The 16,128-nt window shown below is 30.7% G+C and overlaps 2 protein-coding genes across 3 annotated transcripts in view; both read right to left on the bottom strand.

Moving 5' to 3' along the window:
- Positions 1–72: 72 nt before the first annotated feature.
- Positions 73–3,160, bottom strand: LOC125065245. Its single transcript, XM_047672758.1, has 5 exons — positions 2,975–3,160; positions 2,716–2,871; positions 2,291–2,433; positions 1,407–1,413; positions 73–430 (listed from the first exon to the last, which is right to left on the bottom strand). The coding sequence occupies exons 1-5, from the start codon at positions 3,036–3,038 to the stop codon at positions 225–227; spliced, it is 576 nt and encodes a 191-aa protein (XP_047528714.1). The 5' UTR covers positions 3,039–3,160; the 3' UTR covers positions 73–224.
- Positions 3,161–4,903: 1,743 nt separating this feature from the next.
- LOC125065469 overlaps positions 4,904–16,128 on the bottom strand; it is a 59,093-nt gene continuing 47,868 nt past the window's right edge. For both annotated transcript variants that reach the window (XM_047673061.1, XM_047673062.1), the window contains exons 5-10: positions 12,530–12,657; positions 9,128–9,322; positions 8,096–8,350; positions 6,965–7,134; positions 6,394–6,602; positions 4,904–5,865 (exon numbers count right to left, since the gene is read on the bottom strand). In XM_047673061.1, the coding sequence (XP_047529017.1) occupies positions 5,732–5,865; positions 6,394–6,602; positions 6,965–7,134; positions 8,096–8,350; positions 9,128–9,322; positions 12,530–12,657 (1,091 nt within the window). In that variant the 3' untranslated portion in view covers positions 4,904–5,731. The remainder of the gene's footprint in view (positions 5,866–6,393; positions 6,603–6,964; positions 7,135–8,095; positions 8,351–9,127; positions 9,323–12,529; positions 12,658–16,128) is intronic.

The raw sequence follows: 16,128 nt of genomic DNA, 5'->3' as shown, positions 1-16,128 counted from the left end.
CTTGTAAAGGTAATAAAAAAATATATATTCAACTATTATATACTTTACATTAACTGAAATGAAAATGTTACATTTAACTTAAATATTTTATTAAAAATTGTCATTTGTAAAATGGAATGTTACATTACATTTAGATTCTAATATACAAAGTCATAATTGTAAGAGGTAGTATAAAAAAACTAACGCAATTTCAAAAAAAAACATCTTAAATAGTGTAACAATACCTACACTTTTATAATCCATATGGATATACTTAAAACTAGTAATGAAAATATTGCAGAACTTTGAACGCTAGAAGCACCATTACATCCATCGGTATTACATGTATGAATGCATGTCCTGTATTCTAGTTTATCCCCAGGCTGTTGGACATAATTGCAATAGTTTCCTAAATCTAAAGAAGAACAATATCTCTTTGTACTTATCCCACCTAGAAAATAAACAGACAATATAAGTGAACATATACAAAATTAAGATACAAATATGACCAAGAAATTGTTCTAAGAAACCTGCTTGTTTTGTGTACACATGCATTTGTTAGTCTATATATTCTACATATAAAATATTTTATCGGAAGTTGTACAAATCATATACCATTTCAAAATAAACTAACCAAATTAACTTAGTTTACAGTTTTACATTTGTACAAGTCCTAATAAAATATAGTTCAGTTATACTAGTCCAAGAATGATACTTAAATACTTATACATAACAGAAAATCCTAATACTTATTTTTTTCATTAGAAATATGTTTGTGTCTGCTCATTTAGTGTAAATCAATCCTTCCTATTTAGACATGTGAATTGTATATATTTAAAACTTTTTAAGAGTTTAAATTTCTAAAATGCTGGTCAACAAAATGATCAATTAACACAAAGATTAATTTATGTACATAATTACATTAATTTAAGCTACTTGCCAAAGTAGATTAGAAGAAAATGTACTAACCTAAGATTATTTTAATTTGATTTTCAGATTGTATTATAACATACATTCAACTTATTCCAAAGATAAATTAAGACTTGATATAAATTATGGTAATTAAAAACTTTGTCATCATTTAAATATATATGAAATAAAAATAAACAATGATAAATTAAAGGTAACTTTGGAACTAGTTCAGAGGTAACCAATAATCTTTCCATAAGTAGTAATTACTGTTGAAAATACAGCTTGGTAACTGTAAACATTTATTGCATGTAAAGCATGTGTAATATTTTATATAAGATGTCCTATTTCTAGACAAACTACTCTATTTTTTTATTTTTGTTTTAGTCTAGATCTAGACTAAAACAAAAATAGGATGTATATATAAATTGAGGCTTGAGTTCTGTGATGACTCCCAAAACTGTTTTTATTCTAAAAACAGACTAATGTATTGTTGAAATAAATATGCAATAAAAAACCATTCAACTATATCATGACACAAAATGTAGTATTGAGTATTAAAATGAGCTACCTGCTAACATGTCCCAAAGAAAATTCAAGTATTACAATCATCCTTTTTTCTATCTTTCATGGACTAAAAACATTTGCATGCAGGTGCTATTCACCGTGTACTTACCAAATTATATTCCAGGAAAGTTTATTGTTAGTGATTATCAGTACCCTTTGCTGTGAAACTCTAGAAGCTGTTTGTGCACCAAATCATTGCAGTATTTACATGCATACACATTATTTTTTTATTTAAAATCAAAATCTCAAAACATTATTTCTCCGCTAGAAGGATTTCTAACAAGAAACAGCACTTTTGACTAAATGAATAGTGCTTAGAATTCTGGTTATAAGATTATATGTAAGTATGTCTGAAAAGTATTACCCATTTGTAATAGATTTAGTTTTATGCCGGCATAAGCCACTGTTATTAGAGGCACAAGGGACATAAAATCTTATATATAAAAACCAATACCAATTCTGAATCTCAGTAATAATTATGAATGTCAAGTCTTAAGTGTGTAATGTCTTTGTAGTACTAAATTTTTTATGTGATTATTTTAGCTATTCTATGGAGCAAAATGAGATATATAGTTAATTTTGCCAAAATTAAGGGAAACATGGTAGAATAGCTATCTTTGACAGAAAAAAATGTATTTTGCCCAATATTGGTTTAAGGGCTGTTAGGGTTGTAACATAACATTTCATAGATTAATAATACATAAAATGGAAACCACACTGATCAGAATTTTTTCTTTAAGATACACTAATTGCTACACTCTTTAGCTGTCACACATAATTCTGTGTAAATATTAATGTGCTTTATAAAATGAGATATATTAGTAGTTTAGTCGACACCTGTTAATTTTATACAATATTGTGCATTGTAGACATGATCACAAGGAACCGCTGTCAATATCCCACCATCCAGGGTCATAAGCCCATCACTACATTCCAATGTTGATGAAGAATTACATTGGAAACATTCTATACCTTTAACTGAGAATTATTAAAATTGTTAATGTGATTTTATGCTCAAAACAATATTAGATTTAACAAATAAAATCTTTACTGATAAAAAGCAGTTTAAAGTAATATTTTAAAATAACGAAATGTGAATATTATTCCAATATACGGAGACTGCTGTAGAAAAATTTAAATTTATTAACTCAAAGATGTGTATCCCCCCCAGACCGTGATTATTTAATTAGTTATGCCAAAACCATCAAGTAGTTGTTAACCATACACCAAGACTTTATATCTATTTATGGTTTTATATACCTTCAAATCTTCCAACATGTTTGATGCAATATTGAGCATCATGAATACTATTACAATCTGTTGGAATTAAGGCCGTGTCGGTGTCTAAATACTCATTACACTCAAAAGGTTCGTTTGAGTCAGTTCCAGAGCATTGATAACAATTTATAGAATTCACTACAATTAATTAGAACAATATTAATACGTATAATATATTAAATAAAGTATATGTAATGCAAATTAAAAATAAATAAATAGGGCGTTTCAAATTCGTAAATACCTGAGTTTAACGTATTTGCTGTCAACATAACAAATAATAAACATTTTGTTGTAATTATGTACATCGTTAACTTTTATACTTTACTTCTTTTAAATTTTTGACAAAAAGCGGTGTTAATAAATATTTAATTTGAAATTATTAATCCAAAACAATAAATACACATCAATAACTACTGGACAATGGACACTACTGATTATTCTTATTTGGTCTGGACTCTAGTCTTATTGTCACCACAGAGTACAAAACCATAAATCATAATATTTAGTCACAAGCCCTTATAACTGGAAGTCCTAACTTTTACTGAAAATTAATAATAAACTATTATAATGTAGACAACATTTATCAATGATTTATTACCTTATATTTAGGGCTTATGCAATAATGATCTCGTATTTAGACAAAAATAAATTAAATTATTATAAAATCTTTTAATATTCACAAAAAAGTAAAAGATAAGAATGGTTGTTGTGGACTGTCTTTAAGAGATAGACCATTTTAAAGTGTACAATATTGTGGTACATTATTTTGATCTATCGCGTAGGGTTTAGTCATCGTTTGCAATGTAAGCGCAAAAAAGTGTTTATTTACGACATCACATTAGAAACCTCCAAAATTATCAGTGTTTCTCTATTATATTATGCATATATTATACATAAAAGCTTCCTCTTGAATCAATCTATCTATTTTTTAAAAAAACCGCATCAAAATCCGTTTTCTAATTTTAAAGATATAAGCATACATAGGGACAGACAGCGGCAAGCGACTTTGTTTTATACTATGTAATGATGATATGAATCGGGAAAATTAGAATTATCTGCGGAATTTTATTATAAGAACAAATACCTGGCCCGTGGCCCTAACGCAGATTTATTGATTTGGCGGAGTTGGAAACTTGCCGTTATAAGCTTATCAGGTTACGACTTGCGATCATGCAATAATTGCAATGTAAGGTGAATTATAATATTAATTTTATTTCTAAACTAACAATATTTACCTAACCCATCAACCACAACTTTCATTTTTCTAAATTTAGTATAAATCAGTTTAATCGATGTTACAAGTGAATAGGAGGCTGTTATGTATGCTCGAAAAACCGACAATACACAAATCAGTTGGCAAGCGGCCGAATCATAATGTAATGGTCAAGCGAGCTGGCCCAACGTTTACTAAAAAGCCTTTGATCATCTTCATCGTCAGACAGCGTAGTCATTTTGTTTTAGATTTATTAACAATACACGTCTTATTAGATATTTCGATTAAGTAAGTGAAGCTTAGAACCGGAGTAATCTCTGATCCACCTTAGCTGAATGCGAAGAATTATGTTGCTTCGAAGGACCATAGCCATTAACGTGGCAACATTTTTGCATGCCGACAAATCCATTTGTGTGCACGACATACGTTTAGCATAACCATTCGATCGATAATTAAATTATTCATATGGGTATAAAATTATTGAATGTTGCCCCCCAGGAACATGGATGTTAGGTACAGTTTGATTCAAACAGTGTCAACTTTTCAGCGTCTGTACACCGGGCAAGCCTAGTGCACATAGTCCTAGCATGGGCTACGTGCATGTATAGTCCTTTGGCTTTGGCGTTTTCGGTCACCACGTAAGATATAAATAAGATACCAGGTCACCAGGTTAGATATATATATATATATATATATATATAAGATACTTAAATTTATATTATTTAAAGTGAACAACACCATTGAGCATTATACGTGATTTTTTTTCCACCTCTACACTTTCTTCTGATAGAGCCTAAATTAATAGACTAAATTAGCAGAAGACTATTTTAAGGCACAGTTCTTGCTAAGGGAAGAATATAAAAAACCAAATATTCAAAATTATTTATTTAATCGTTTTTGATTTTTAATTATAATCATATTTCTATAAAAAATATTTATTACAAAATAATGTACTATACTTAACGTTTAAGTAGCTTAGTAACGTTATTTATAATAATTAGCTATAAATCTATGGACGTATTCTGGAAAATTCGATGTTATATACCATTAATATTTCTTTCAAAAACAATTTAAACTACAACACTCTTTCTTTATATAACATCTTATTAATTAGTACTTTAACATATTTATAAATCACAATATGCATGAGCAGAAACTTATGGACTCATGAGAACTTAAATTTGTACATTATAATCCTACTTATAAATGCGTAACTTAAACATATATCTCTAGTTATTACCTAATAGGCAGTTTAAAGATGGATACTATTGTCATTAATATACTTAAAAATAGTCCACATCGTGTCAGAGTGTAAATATTAAACGAAATACAAGCAGAAAAGTAAGTATAAAGAATGAAATATATTATGTAGATTAAAGATCTAGCAGTTTCGTAATAAAACATCAATATTCAACCACCACGAACTTATGTATTAAATAAATTACGACATGATTGGCACATGTTGTTAGAGGTCTGAAATAGACAATATACTTAGCACTAAAGTTTCTAAATAAGAGTATTATTTTAAATAGTCCCCACTGAGATAATATAATTATAGTAAAATGCAAGATTAAAACATATTAATCTTCATCTAACAATAATAGCAAATAAAAAAATACATCTAAAAATTTTAAGTTTAGAAACTTCAAATGAGATAACAATTTCTTAGTCTATTAAGTAATATGTGGAAAAATGTCGCGTGTATACTTTACAATGAAAAATAAATGTAATTTAATAATCTATTTTAATTAAAATCGGTGTTCAATGTAAATTTTACAATTGTATTTAGTTATTCAATTGAGGTCTCAAGGGAAGAGAACCTTCGACCCAGAAGTTAGGACGCTGCATCATAGTTTGCCAGAGAGCAACTTCTCTACCCACGCTGTCCATCCAGTTAACTGTTGCACCCATGTATGTACCTGAGAAACATGTTAAAATTACATTACACATTTATTATTAGAATAATGTAGTGTCAGATGTAAATACTTCTTAGACATATTAAATATGTTCTTGACAAAAATTAAAAAGTTAATAACAGGTACTTAATGTGTTACTAACAGAATTAAAGTTTAGCTAATATTACGAATATGTAATTTGAATTATGATATTACTTTATGATATTCTTATAATTATATAATATATATATTATAAATATTATCTTATGACTGAAATCTGTCAGAAAAATTCAAGAATAAATGTTTCGAAATAAATGGTTTCCTCGCACATTGACAATTCGACAATGGCTCTGCAGGTAGCATGGGTTCAAACATATATCTCATGCGTCTGTAACGACATTAGCTCACTTAACTTTCAAACCGTACATAACGTAGAGGATACATACAGATATACTAGCTGATGTCGCCGAAGGTGCTACCCACAAACGTTTGAATAGCATCTTAATGAAAACGACAAATAACCGGGCCCAAACGTAACGGACGGCGTCTCACCGGTGCCGAGCGAGAGCCGGACGGCGCCCATGAAGTCGTTGGAGGCGAGGCGGTCGCGGTCCCACAGGCTGAGCTCGAGCGCGCGCGTGGCCAGCTCGCGCAGCGCCACGCCGCGGTACGCGAACGTGTGCTCCCAGCGCGGGCTCAGCGTGCGCCGGCTCACCGACGTCTTCTGCTTCGCCAGCCGCCCGCGCTCCGGCAGCAGGTAGCTGGGATTTAGATACAGGCCGTTAAAAGATAGACACGTTTAACGATAGTGTTACTTAACTTTATCTACTGATAATAATCAGTAAAATATGTAGTCAGAAAAGATTAATTTTCAATGAATAGGTAGTTTAATCGCTGATATTATCTTGAGAATAGAAACGAATTATTTTACTTTAAAATAATTACGAAGAAATTCAGATTTTGAATATAAAAAATTAAGATAGTTTTAATTCATATGTCTTTGTATTTTCTTATTATATTAAAATAACGTAACAGTTAACTTATTTATTTACATATGGCTGTATATATTTTTTAAATTCTGGAATGTGATTAACATAATTATTTAAAATAAATGTTTGCTTACCTTTTACAAAACACATCAGCCAAACCGTTAGGTTTAGTAGCGACGAGATTCTTGGCTTCCTTAACAAGTACGTGTAGCGTGCCCTTTCCGCGGGCGACGTCTTGTAGTTCGAACTTTAGACCGATAATGAGGTCACCTCGCGAGCCTTGGTGCTCATCGAATTGTTCCGTCTGCGTATATAAAATAAATATACATATATTTATATGCAAATAAGTCTATATGATACTTAAAGATATACTTAAAGTACTAGGAAAAATTATACTTAACTAAGATGGTTTTTAACATATTAAAATAATTTTTTAGGTTTAATTACATTGAATAAATAAAATTGAAGTCCATATTTTTTATATTTCCAGAATAGAAAAAAAATATGTTGAACAAATTTTAGTCTGAAAGTTTTCTAGGTAGCAATAAGCACACCTGAAGAATATTTAATTATTTTTTTTACAATTCTTATAATATTTCTGTGTGCATAAGCCTAAAAAATCTATTGCGTGTACATATTGTAATTATCTACATATAATATACTAGCGACTTCGCAAGGGTGCAATGCTGATACTAAATATACTACAGAATGTCTATACACAACTTTTACAGCTTTTTGTCATTAGACAATACAAAGCGTCCTGCATTTTAAATCTGTAATATCCTCGAAAATATTCATTTAAATTACATGCTATATTGATCTTACAAGGGCTATATTGATCTATATTAAACATTTGAGTTGACTAAACATTCGAATGGGGAATCAGCCTGTATCGAGACAGATCGATCAAAAATCTAGGAAGAACGAGATATTAATCAACACATGGAGTATATGAGATGAGATGGTTCAATGATTCGAAAGCGTGTATCTGAACCGGTGATTGCAGGTTCAAACTCGAGCATGAACCACTGAATTTCCATGTTCTTAATTTGTGTTTATAATTCATCTCATGCTTGGCGGTCAAATAAAACATCGTGAGGAAATACCTGCATGTGTCTGATTTCATAAAATTCGGCCACATGTATCCCGCATTGGAGCAGCATAGCAGAATTAACTCCAGACCTTCTCCTCAAAGGAAGAGGAGACCTTAGCCTTGAGTGTTATGTCTTGTACGGGCTGTTACTTTACATGAAGTATGGACATACCCTCTCGTGAAGCTTGTACCACATGGGCTCGGGGTCGTCGAACACGACGTCGGCCAGCGGCAACGTGACCTCGCCAAGGAAGTCGTTCCGTCCGAACATGTCCGCGTGCCACACGCTCAGCCACAGTGTCCGCGCGGACAGCGAGGCGAGCGGCTGCGCGAAACTCAGCGTCTCTTCGAACACGGGACTCAGTGTGTTCTTCTTCACCTTTGTCTTCCTCTTGCCAGTTTTAGACTTGTCCGGTAACAAGTAGACCTGGAACGGACGAGTTACATATGAGTTCTTTCTTACGCCATCCCCTAACTCATCCGAAATGATCGGATTTGCTATCCTTTTTAACATCGCAGATTCGCACGAGCAGTATTTAACATCACATGATAATAATCATCACCAAAATCTACAAATATTTTTAAAGTAGAAGTCGCCCCAATAAGGCTATATGAACATATATTTACTCATGAGCATTTTAATATTTATTTAATTACAAAAATAAATAAACGGGTCGATTACAAGTGACTTTCATTTATAAAGTGTTTTTATTATTTTTCAGAGCACTCAGTCTCCAAATTTATAGCACAAATAAAAAAAAAATAGAAAATTTTATCATTCAAACTAAATAGGTAAATACATGAAAAATAAAGCAAAAAGTCTTGCGTTATTCATCAGTCCGATACATAACACGTGTTAATTTAAACGAATTAAAATGCTATAGATTTTAGTCAAGATATATTTATAAGTATTACAAGTTTTACAAGTTTTCAACTACTTACCTACGTAAGCAGTTGAAAAGTATCAAATTCTGTAAATGTACATTTACTAAACGCATGAAAAAGATTTCAGTGCATAAAACTACATTTATCTGGACACGGTTTCCGCCCACTCAGCGAATTAAAAATATTATGAGAAATGAAAGCGACAAGTAAATTAGAAGCAGATTTATTTGAACACATTTTTTCATGATGGTGATAGGAATTACAACAAGTGCATTAGGTCAAGTTTGTATAAGGTCAAGCGAGAGTTCAAAATGGATACCTTGACATATGGATCCGAGCGGTTTCGCTTCACATCAATGGGAGCCAAATCTCGACACCGTTTAACACCAACTTCCAGAGCTCCGAGCCGATAGTTGTACAGTAACGAAAACTGAACCTCTCCTCGCACCGTCACACTCCCTCGCAAACCCTCTCCCGCTCCCGAATAAACTGAAGCCATAGACTCCGATCGTGCCTTTAAACAAAATAAAAAAAAAAAACATTTAATTAACATCAAAGCCGAGTAAAACAAAAAAAGTAATTAGACAACAACTGGAAAATTTGTTTCAAATGATAATTTCTAAAATAATTAATAGTATTTACTTTATTCCGCACGTTTGAAGCGTATCATGCTAACAACGATTAGTCATTTGAAACGTCGAACAGTTACAGATCGTGTATAAGGATTATTCACACAAATTAATAGTTGTGTAAAAACAGACCGTTGAGCCTTTTGTACATTGTGTCGCAAGCGTACACAAGACTCGATTGTTTTTGTTTACGCTCATTATCTCCTGCCACATGATACGTCAGATACGTGTTACAATGACAACATCACACTCATGTTTGCATACGTTCGTACACACGCATTTTCAAATAAACTAAGGTAATGGCATTCGAAATTCGATATATTTAAGTTCCGTTTTATACCGTTTGGATTACTTTTAACATCGAATAAAGTAAGTAACAGCTTCGGCTAAGGGCTCCTCTCCTTTTGAGGAGAAGGTTTATTACACGATGCTGTTCCAAAGCGGTTTGGTATACACGCGCGGTAAATTTAAATCTGATATAGGCAGGTTTCCTTATGATCTTTTTCTTGAGCAATAGTTGATTAATAAATACAAACTAAAATAATAACTGAGTACAAAGTCTTTGCCTGGGCAATTTTTTACCTTCAATCATAAATTGAGATTTGACATGTGATGTGTAACAGATTCGTGTTGTGATATATTGTTTCAAATTATAATTAAGTAGGTATACCTAATAATTCTATAAATTGTATTTATTGCCTTCACTTTGCTAATGCTACTTAACACACAATCAGATAAAATTAATATTTGAGTAATTAATATCAATTGGTTAGAAACAATATAATGACGTATTAATAATTTATCTAAAAAATAATAAATATAATTATTAGTTGTTATTTTCGATTAATTCCTGTCTATATTTAGTATTAATAGTATGTTGTACTTAAATGTTTCGTTCTAAATATAGTCGATCATTTGAACGTGTTTGAAACTGGAAATTAATATTATGTCTTGGCTCACATATATACTTACATTATATATAAATGTATTTCACTTACAAATAATAATTATAAAATAATATACTATATAATTTTAATTAAAAAAATATATAATTTTATAAAAGTTGTTTTTATATTAATTCCTACTGACTGACGTTAGAGAATTTATTTAATTTAATTTATTTTAAAATATGCATAATAATACGTGAGAAGTTGAGAACTTACAACATACAATTCTTCGTTCATAATGTATTTAATATTTAAATGTTTTCAATTTATTCTAATTAAATTGACTTCTATTTTTAAATGACCTTAAGTCAACAACAAAATATAATTATATACCAATTTAATCTCTGAGTTGCTCTTGAACAGAATCGATTCGTTTTTATTAGTTTTATAAAAACGTCGAAATAAAATATACTGCATTATTAAAATAAATATATATTAAATAACGACCACTTCGGATTATCATAATCTTTTCGTATATAGGTATTATATTTCTCTTAATTTGGTCTGCCTGCATATGTTTAAAAACTTTTTCATGTTGTTAAAATGTTTATCAGTTGGTTTGTTGTGACTTTATATTTGGCCTTCGTTTTGCTTACACGATAACAGTCTACGAGCGTGCTACCGACTCATACCTACCAGTTGTATTATTCTTATACTGGTTTTTGGACTACAGTTTAGAGTCCATATATTATATTCTGTATTACATTTTATACGAGTTACTATTATTTAAATACATTATAATATAACAAACATTATTCAACTTTATTTATAATTATATAATATGTTAAAATAGTATAGGTACGATACTTTTTAAATCAATATGTGTCTATTATGCAATGCAGTGGGTCGGCGGACCACATACTATATTGAGTAAGAACTTTATTTAGCCTCCATGTTATAATGTAAATACACATTACGGTACGTCAACATACTTATTGTACTTTAAGGCTTTTGAAAAATGATTCAGAACAATTATCCAATGCATTAAGATAGATATTAGGTCTCTCTTATTAATTTAGAACCTTTTTCGAACTTTAATCATTATAATATATAATTTAGATTATTATATTCGTTGATAAAACTTAACTCATAAACTACATTCCGGAGCTGAGGCACGTAATTGTGATATTTTTTTAACATGAAAAATAGAATTTAATAAGTATTCCTTAATCAAAACTTATCCTACTTATTGCTTTTCCATCATTTTACGCACAACATGCATCCATTGAAGGCTAACATTATTCCATGATGACATTTAAGTAAATAAAATTAATTCGTTTATTGTAAACCTATGCAACAAAAAATAACATTGAAATCCCATGACAAGACCTTCATTCGAATTGATCGAGACGGTTCTTGAATTCTGAGTGAGGTGAGGTACGTCGAATTGGACAAAATACAAAGTTAAAAACCTTCGATTGTTTAATTTTATCAACCTACCTTTTTAATTATTTTAATTGTTAATTATTGATAAATACAATTTTTTCCTGTTTGCCTTGATATTAAAAAGTAGGCGTATATTATTGAAAAATACATTATTCCAAAATATTGAAAGTAACGTATATTTTATAAAAACCTTACGTTTAAAAAAAAAGAAATGTTTTTGTCAATAAACTTATTGAAACTATTTACATTTCTTGAAGTTAAATGTCGTTATTAAAAACATTAATGATCTCGATTCTACCTAATAGTCATGATCGCACTGAGAAACTTTTGTTAAATACTTGTAGTAAATATTTTGCAAACCCGGTTATTCGCACTTCGCAGGCCATGTTGTAAGAGTCATGACAATGTGCTGGTAACATAATACAATTGCAAACGCGGCCTCCGAAACAATACTTGTTTCTAACTTTACAGTTATACAAACTAAGTTTAAGCGCCAATAAAACATTCGACTTATCCATCTTTCCACTCTGTTTCGTAATTTCCAAGTACAGCATAAACTTCGGATTGTTGTGTCTTTACTTTTTTTTGTTAGGCAGATTCATATACAAACTTTTGGGTACTACAATTATACACTTAATAAGAATTCATTTGATCTTATTCCGAACTTTTCTTACATTGTTCATTACAATATATACATATATTCTGTTTATTAAAGAGTTTATTTCAATTTGTACACAATAATCTAAAGTCTGAACTCACCTGTAGACCACTTCTATTGATGGGAAACCTGTCTCTGTCCATATCGCGATCATGAGGAAGCGGTGAGTTAGAACGCCTTGGCAGTGTAGCGTGTCCAGGGGATAACCCTTCTGATATGTACATTTCATCTGGAATAAAAAGGTTTTAATGAGTTATGAAATCATAATCGTAACACTTCGGGAGTATAATATGAATAGTATAATAGGTATTTCAAAATATATTATTTATAATATTTGAATATTAATAACAACAAAAGATATATAGTAATAAAAAAACCATTGTTATATATGGATACACTTCGTTTTAGAATAACATATAAAATATTATTATGATACATCAAATGATAATAATAAACTAGTATTAATATAAAAAGGTGGCAAGACTCACAAAAAAATTGAAAATATTATGAATAACGTAATGAGAAGTAGTGTGAAGTGTAAATGTGGATATAATAAAGAACTGGGTTTGACATATGGCTAATTCAAATATATGATTTAGATTACTTTTTTTAAAATAAAACCCAAACTTTATATATTGAAAGACCCATAGTGCATCATGCAAGACATGCGTGCTCCAAGAAATCAAACAGATTTCTGGGTACCGTCATTTTTATTTTCAAGCCAATCGTCACGTTTTACGAAACGATACTTTTTTCCCCTTGTCAAAGAATTATCACACCACTCCAAAGATCTTAAAAAGGAATCACGACAACTCATAATTTCGCGAATGAATGACACTTTCTCACCAGTTCTAAGAGTACTGCTTCCACTATTATTTCCAGAATCATTTGAACTGTCTCGTACATTTGGAGTAATTTTTTTTACGTCTGTTTTGGAAAGACTAATAGCACTCGCATCTTGTTCATTTGTGAGTAAAAGTAGGGTGGTTGATTTTATCGAATCATTGTCCGTTACGTTAGTAATAACGACAGATGGATTTTTTCGTTGTACCGGAGCATATGATTCTGTATTTAAAGTAAATCTGTGACCGATGTGTCCTACAAGAGACGAATTCGGGTCGTCCATGGGCGAAATAAAAGCTTCGTCTGAGTTACTCTTACAACAAATACAGTACCGGTAAAAAAAATCACAAAAACTGCATAGCTTTGATTGGTTTTCACCTCCGTCTGAATTTACAGAATAAATATTAACAAATTCACAGTCATTTGCCTGTTGGGATTGATTTTTAACACTAACATCACTAGTTTCAAAAGAACGATAACGTGATTGTGGTACTGAACTAGGAGTCGCCATAGTGGTATATAAGATTCACTCCGAACACGACGTAACAAAACTAAATGTGACTGTTTGTTCATTTAGTAAAATTATAAATCCCGTTTTTATCGCATCCTGCTGGCTGCGATTGTTTCCTGCTGCGTACTACATTGGCGATACGTCTCGCAAACTTCAATAAACTGAACTAATACTGCCATACTAACGCTACCAATTAAGTTACTATTAATAGGATATTATGCTGTACGTAAAACTGGAATGAACTGTTCGCAAATATATTATTTAATTAATAGGTGTGAAGATTAAATTTTGTAATTGGGGCGTAGATGAAGAACGATCCTTCGATAATCGATTGGTACATACAAAAGATCGATTTCAATCTGGCATTGTAGATATAAATTTCAGCCGTTAGTTGTTGCGGTTGCTTACTAGTTTTATGTAGATTATAAAATTGTAACATAATAATAGCACAAGAATAAAGCCAATCCAATTTAGTTCTAGATGTAAATGTGAAAGTTGGTACAGGTTATGGTATTTTAAAGTATAAATCGAATTATTTAAGAAGATGCCTAAAAAGATGTGAAAACAAGAACAAAGATTACTGAAAACAGGACCACATTTAACACAATAATATATAACAACTTCATATATAAAAAAAAAATAATAATAATTTTAATTAAAATTATTCATGCGTGAAAACTTGCTATGTACTAAAATATACCTTCAAAACTGATTGATCGGGGAGCCATAGATAATGTGCTCCATCGTAATGATTTCTTTGTTTCATTATTTCCCGTAGACAAAGACGAGGAAGATATGTGTAATTGTTTTTTACCAAATGTATTCAAAACAGAAAGTGATGCCCTTTTGTTTTCCAGACCAACAATCTTTTGGTTTTTATCAATTGTTTCTTTAGGTTTTGAATCGAGAATTTTAATTTTATTGAGTTTTTCACCGTCGGAAAAATCTTGAACAGTTGTCGAAGAGCCTGCGTATCCTGATTCAGAGCAGTTGGAACTGGAATTATCTGTTTTATCACAATTTACAACAGTGTTTTCCTTAGTTTCGAATGATTTTTCGTTACTTTCGCACTCCAAATAACTATTTTCAATATTTTTGCTTTTAGGAGTAGAAGTTTCGATTTGTACTCTATATAAAATTTTATCATTGCCGTCTTCAATAGGCTCATTTTCAGGTAATTTGATACCTTTTGATGACATATCAGATATTAAGATAGATTTTAAATTTTCTACATTGCAATCTCTTTTAAGTTCATCTACATTTTTTTTAGTTTCCTTACTTGTGTTTTGGGGTGATAATGACTTTTCATCAATGGATAAACTTTTTTCCGAAGAATAGCTACTATTCCTGGGTGATTGATTTTTAGGTTCATCCCTTAATTTATTAACAGGACTATTATTTAAATGTTGTTTTAATACGGGTATTTTAGTTGGAATTAAATCGTTTTTTACATTTTTAGGCGAAAGTTTAGGAGATCGGACAAGAATGTGTTTTATGTTTGAATTATCGCTTGTGTCTCCACTGGTGGATGGTTCTATTACCTGGTGTGATTCTTTCTCGGAAATATAACATTTTTCTTTTAGTTTTTTTGGTGATGCGCTATCGTTTGATCCAATCTTTATATCTCTATATAAACTTAACTTTTTTACTGAGATAGATTCAACCGATTGTTGTTCTGCTTCTTTTTTGAATAAAGGTGGTGTAAGCTTTACCGACGCTTCGGTTTTAATATCTTTTGATGCTTTATCAGATTCTTTAGATAGATCATCGGTAAAACCATATTGATTTTTATTTACACTGAAAGAATGTGAATCATTACTAAAACTGCCAGGTGGTTCTAATATTGATTCATTTTTATCGACGATTTCACTTTCTAATTGTTTTTCAGATTTTTCATTTTGACCATATTTTTTAACATCCCTAGAAATTTCTAGCTCATTCGCCTGTTTTTTTAATATTTTTTCATCAATTTTTTTACTTATAGAATAATGTTCACTTACTTTTTGCTTAAAAGACACTGCTTTGGGTTTATTTAGTTCAGAGGCTAAAAAGGCGTACACTTTCAACTTTTCCCTGTTTTCCTGTCGTACCTTTGGTAAAGTGATAGGCTCCAAATCGTTATCAAAATCTTCTGATGTAAAACAATTCCAACACATCACATCGGCATCTTTTTTGTTAGTACTTCTCTTATCTTTTGATTTACTTGTACTCACTTTTTGATCACTCATGTTGATGCAACTTATTAAGAATATAAACAACCTTATTAGCTGTCGGATCTCAAGAGACTAAACCTACTCCGAGTCGTAAAGACTTTAAATAAGGCGAGACCGGTCAGGTTTATATAAA

The sequence above is a fragment of the Vanessa atalanta genome, chromosome 7, assembly GCF_905147765.1.
Source record: "Vanessa atalanta chromosome 7, ilVanAtal1.2, whole genome shotgun sequence".
Lineage (NCBI taxonomy): Eukaryota > Metazoa > Arthropoda > Insecta > Lepidoptera > Nymphalidae > Vanessa > Vanessa atalanta.
This window is presented reverse-complemented; position numbering and strand designations above follow the sequence as displayed.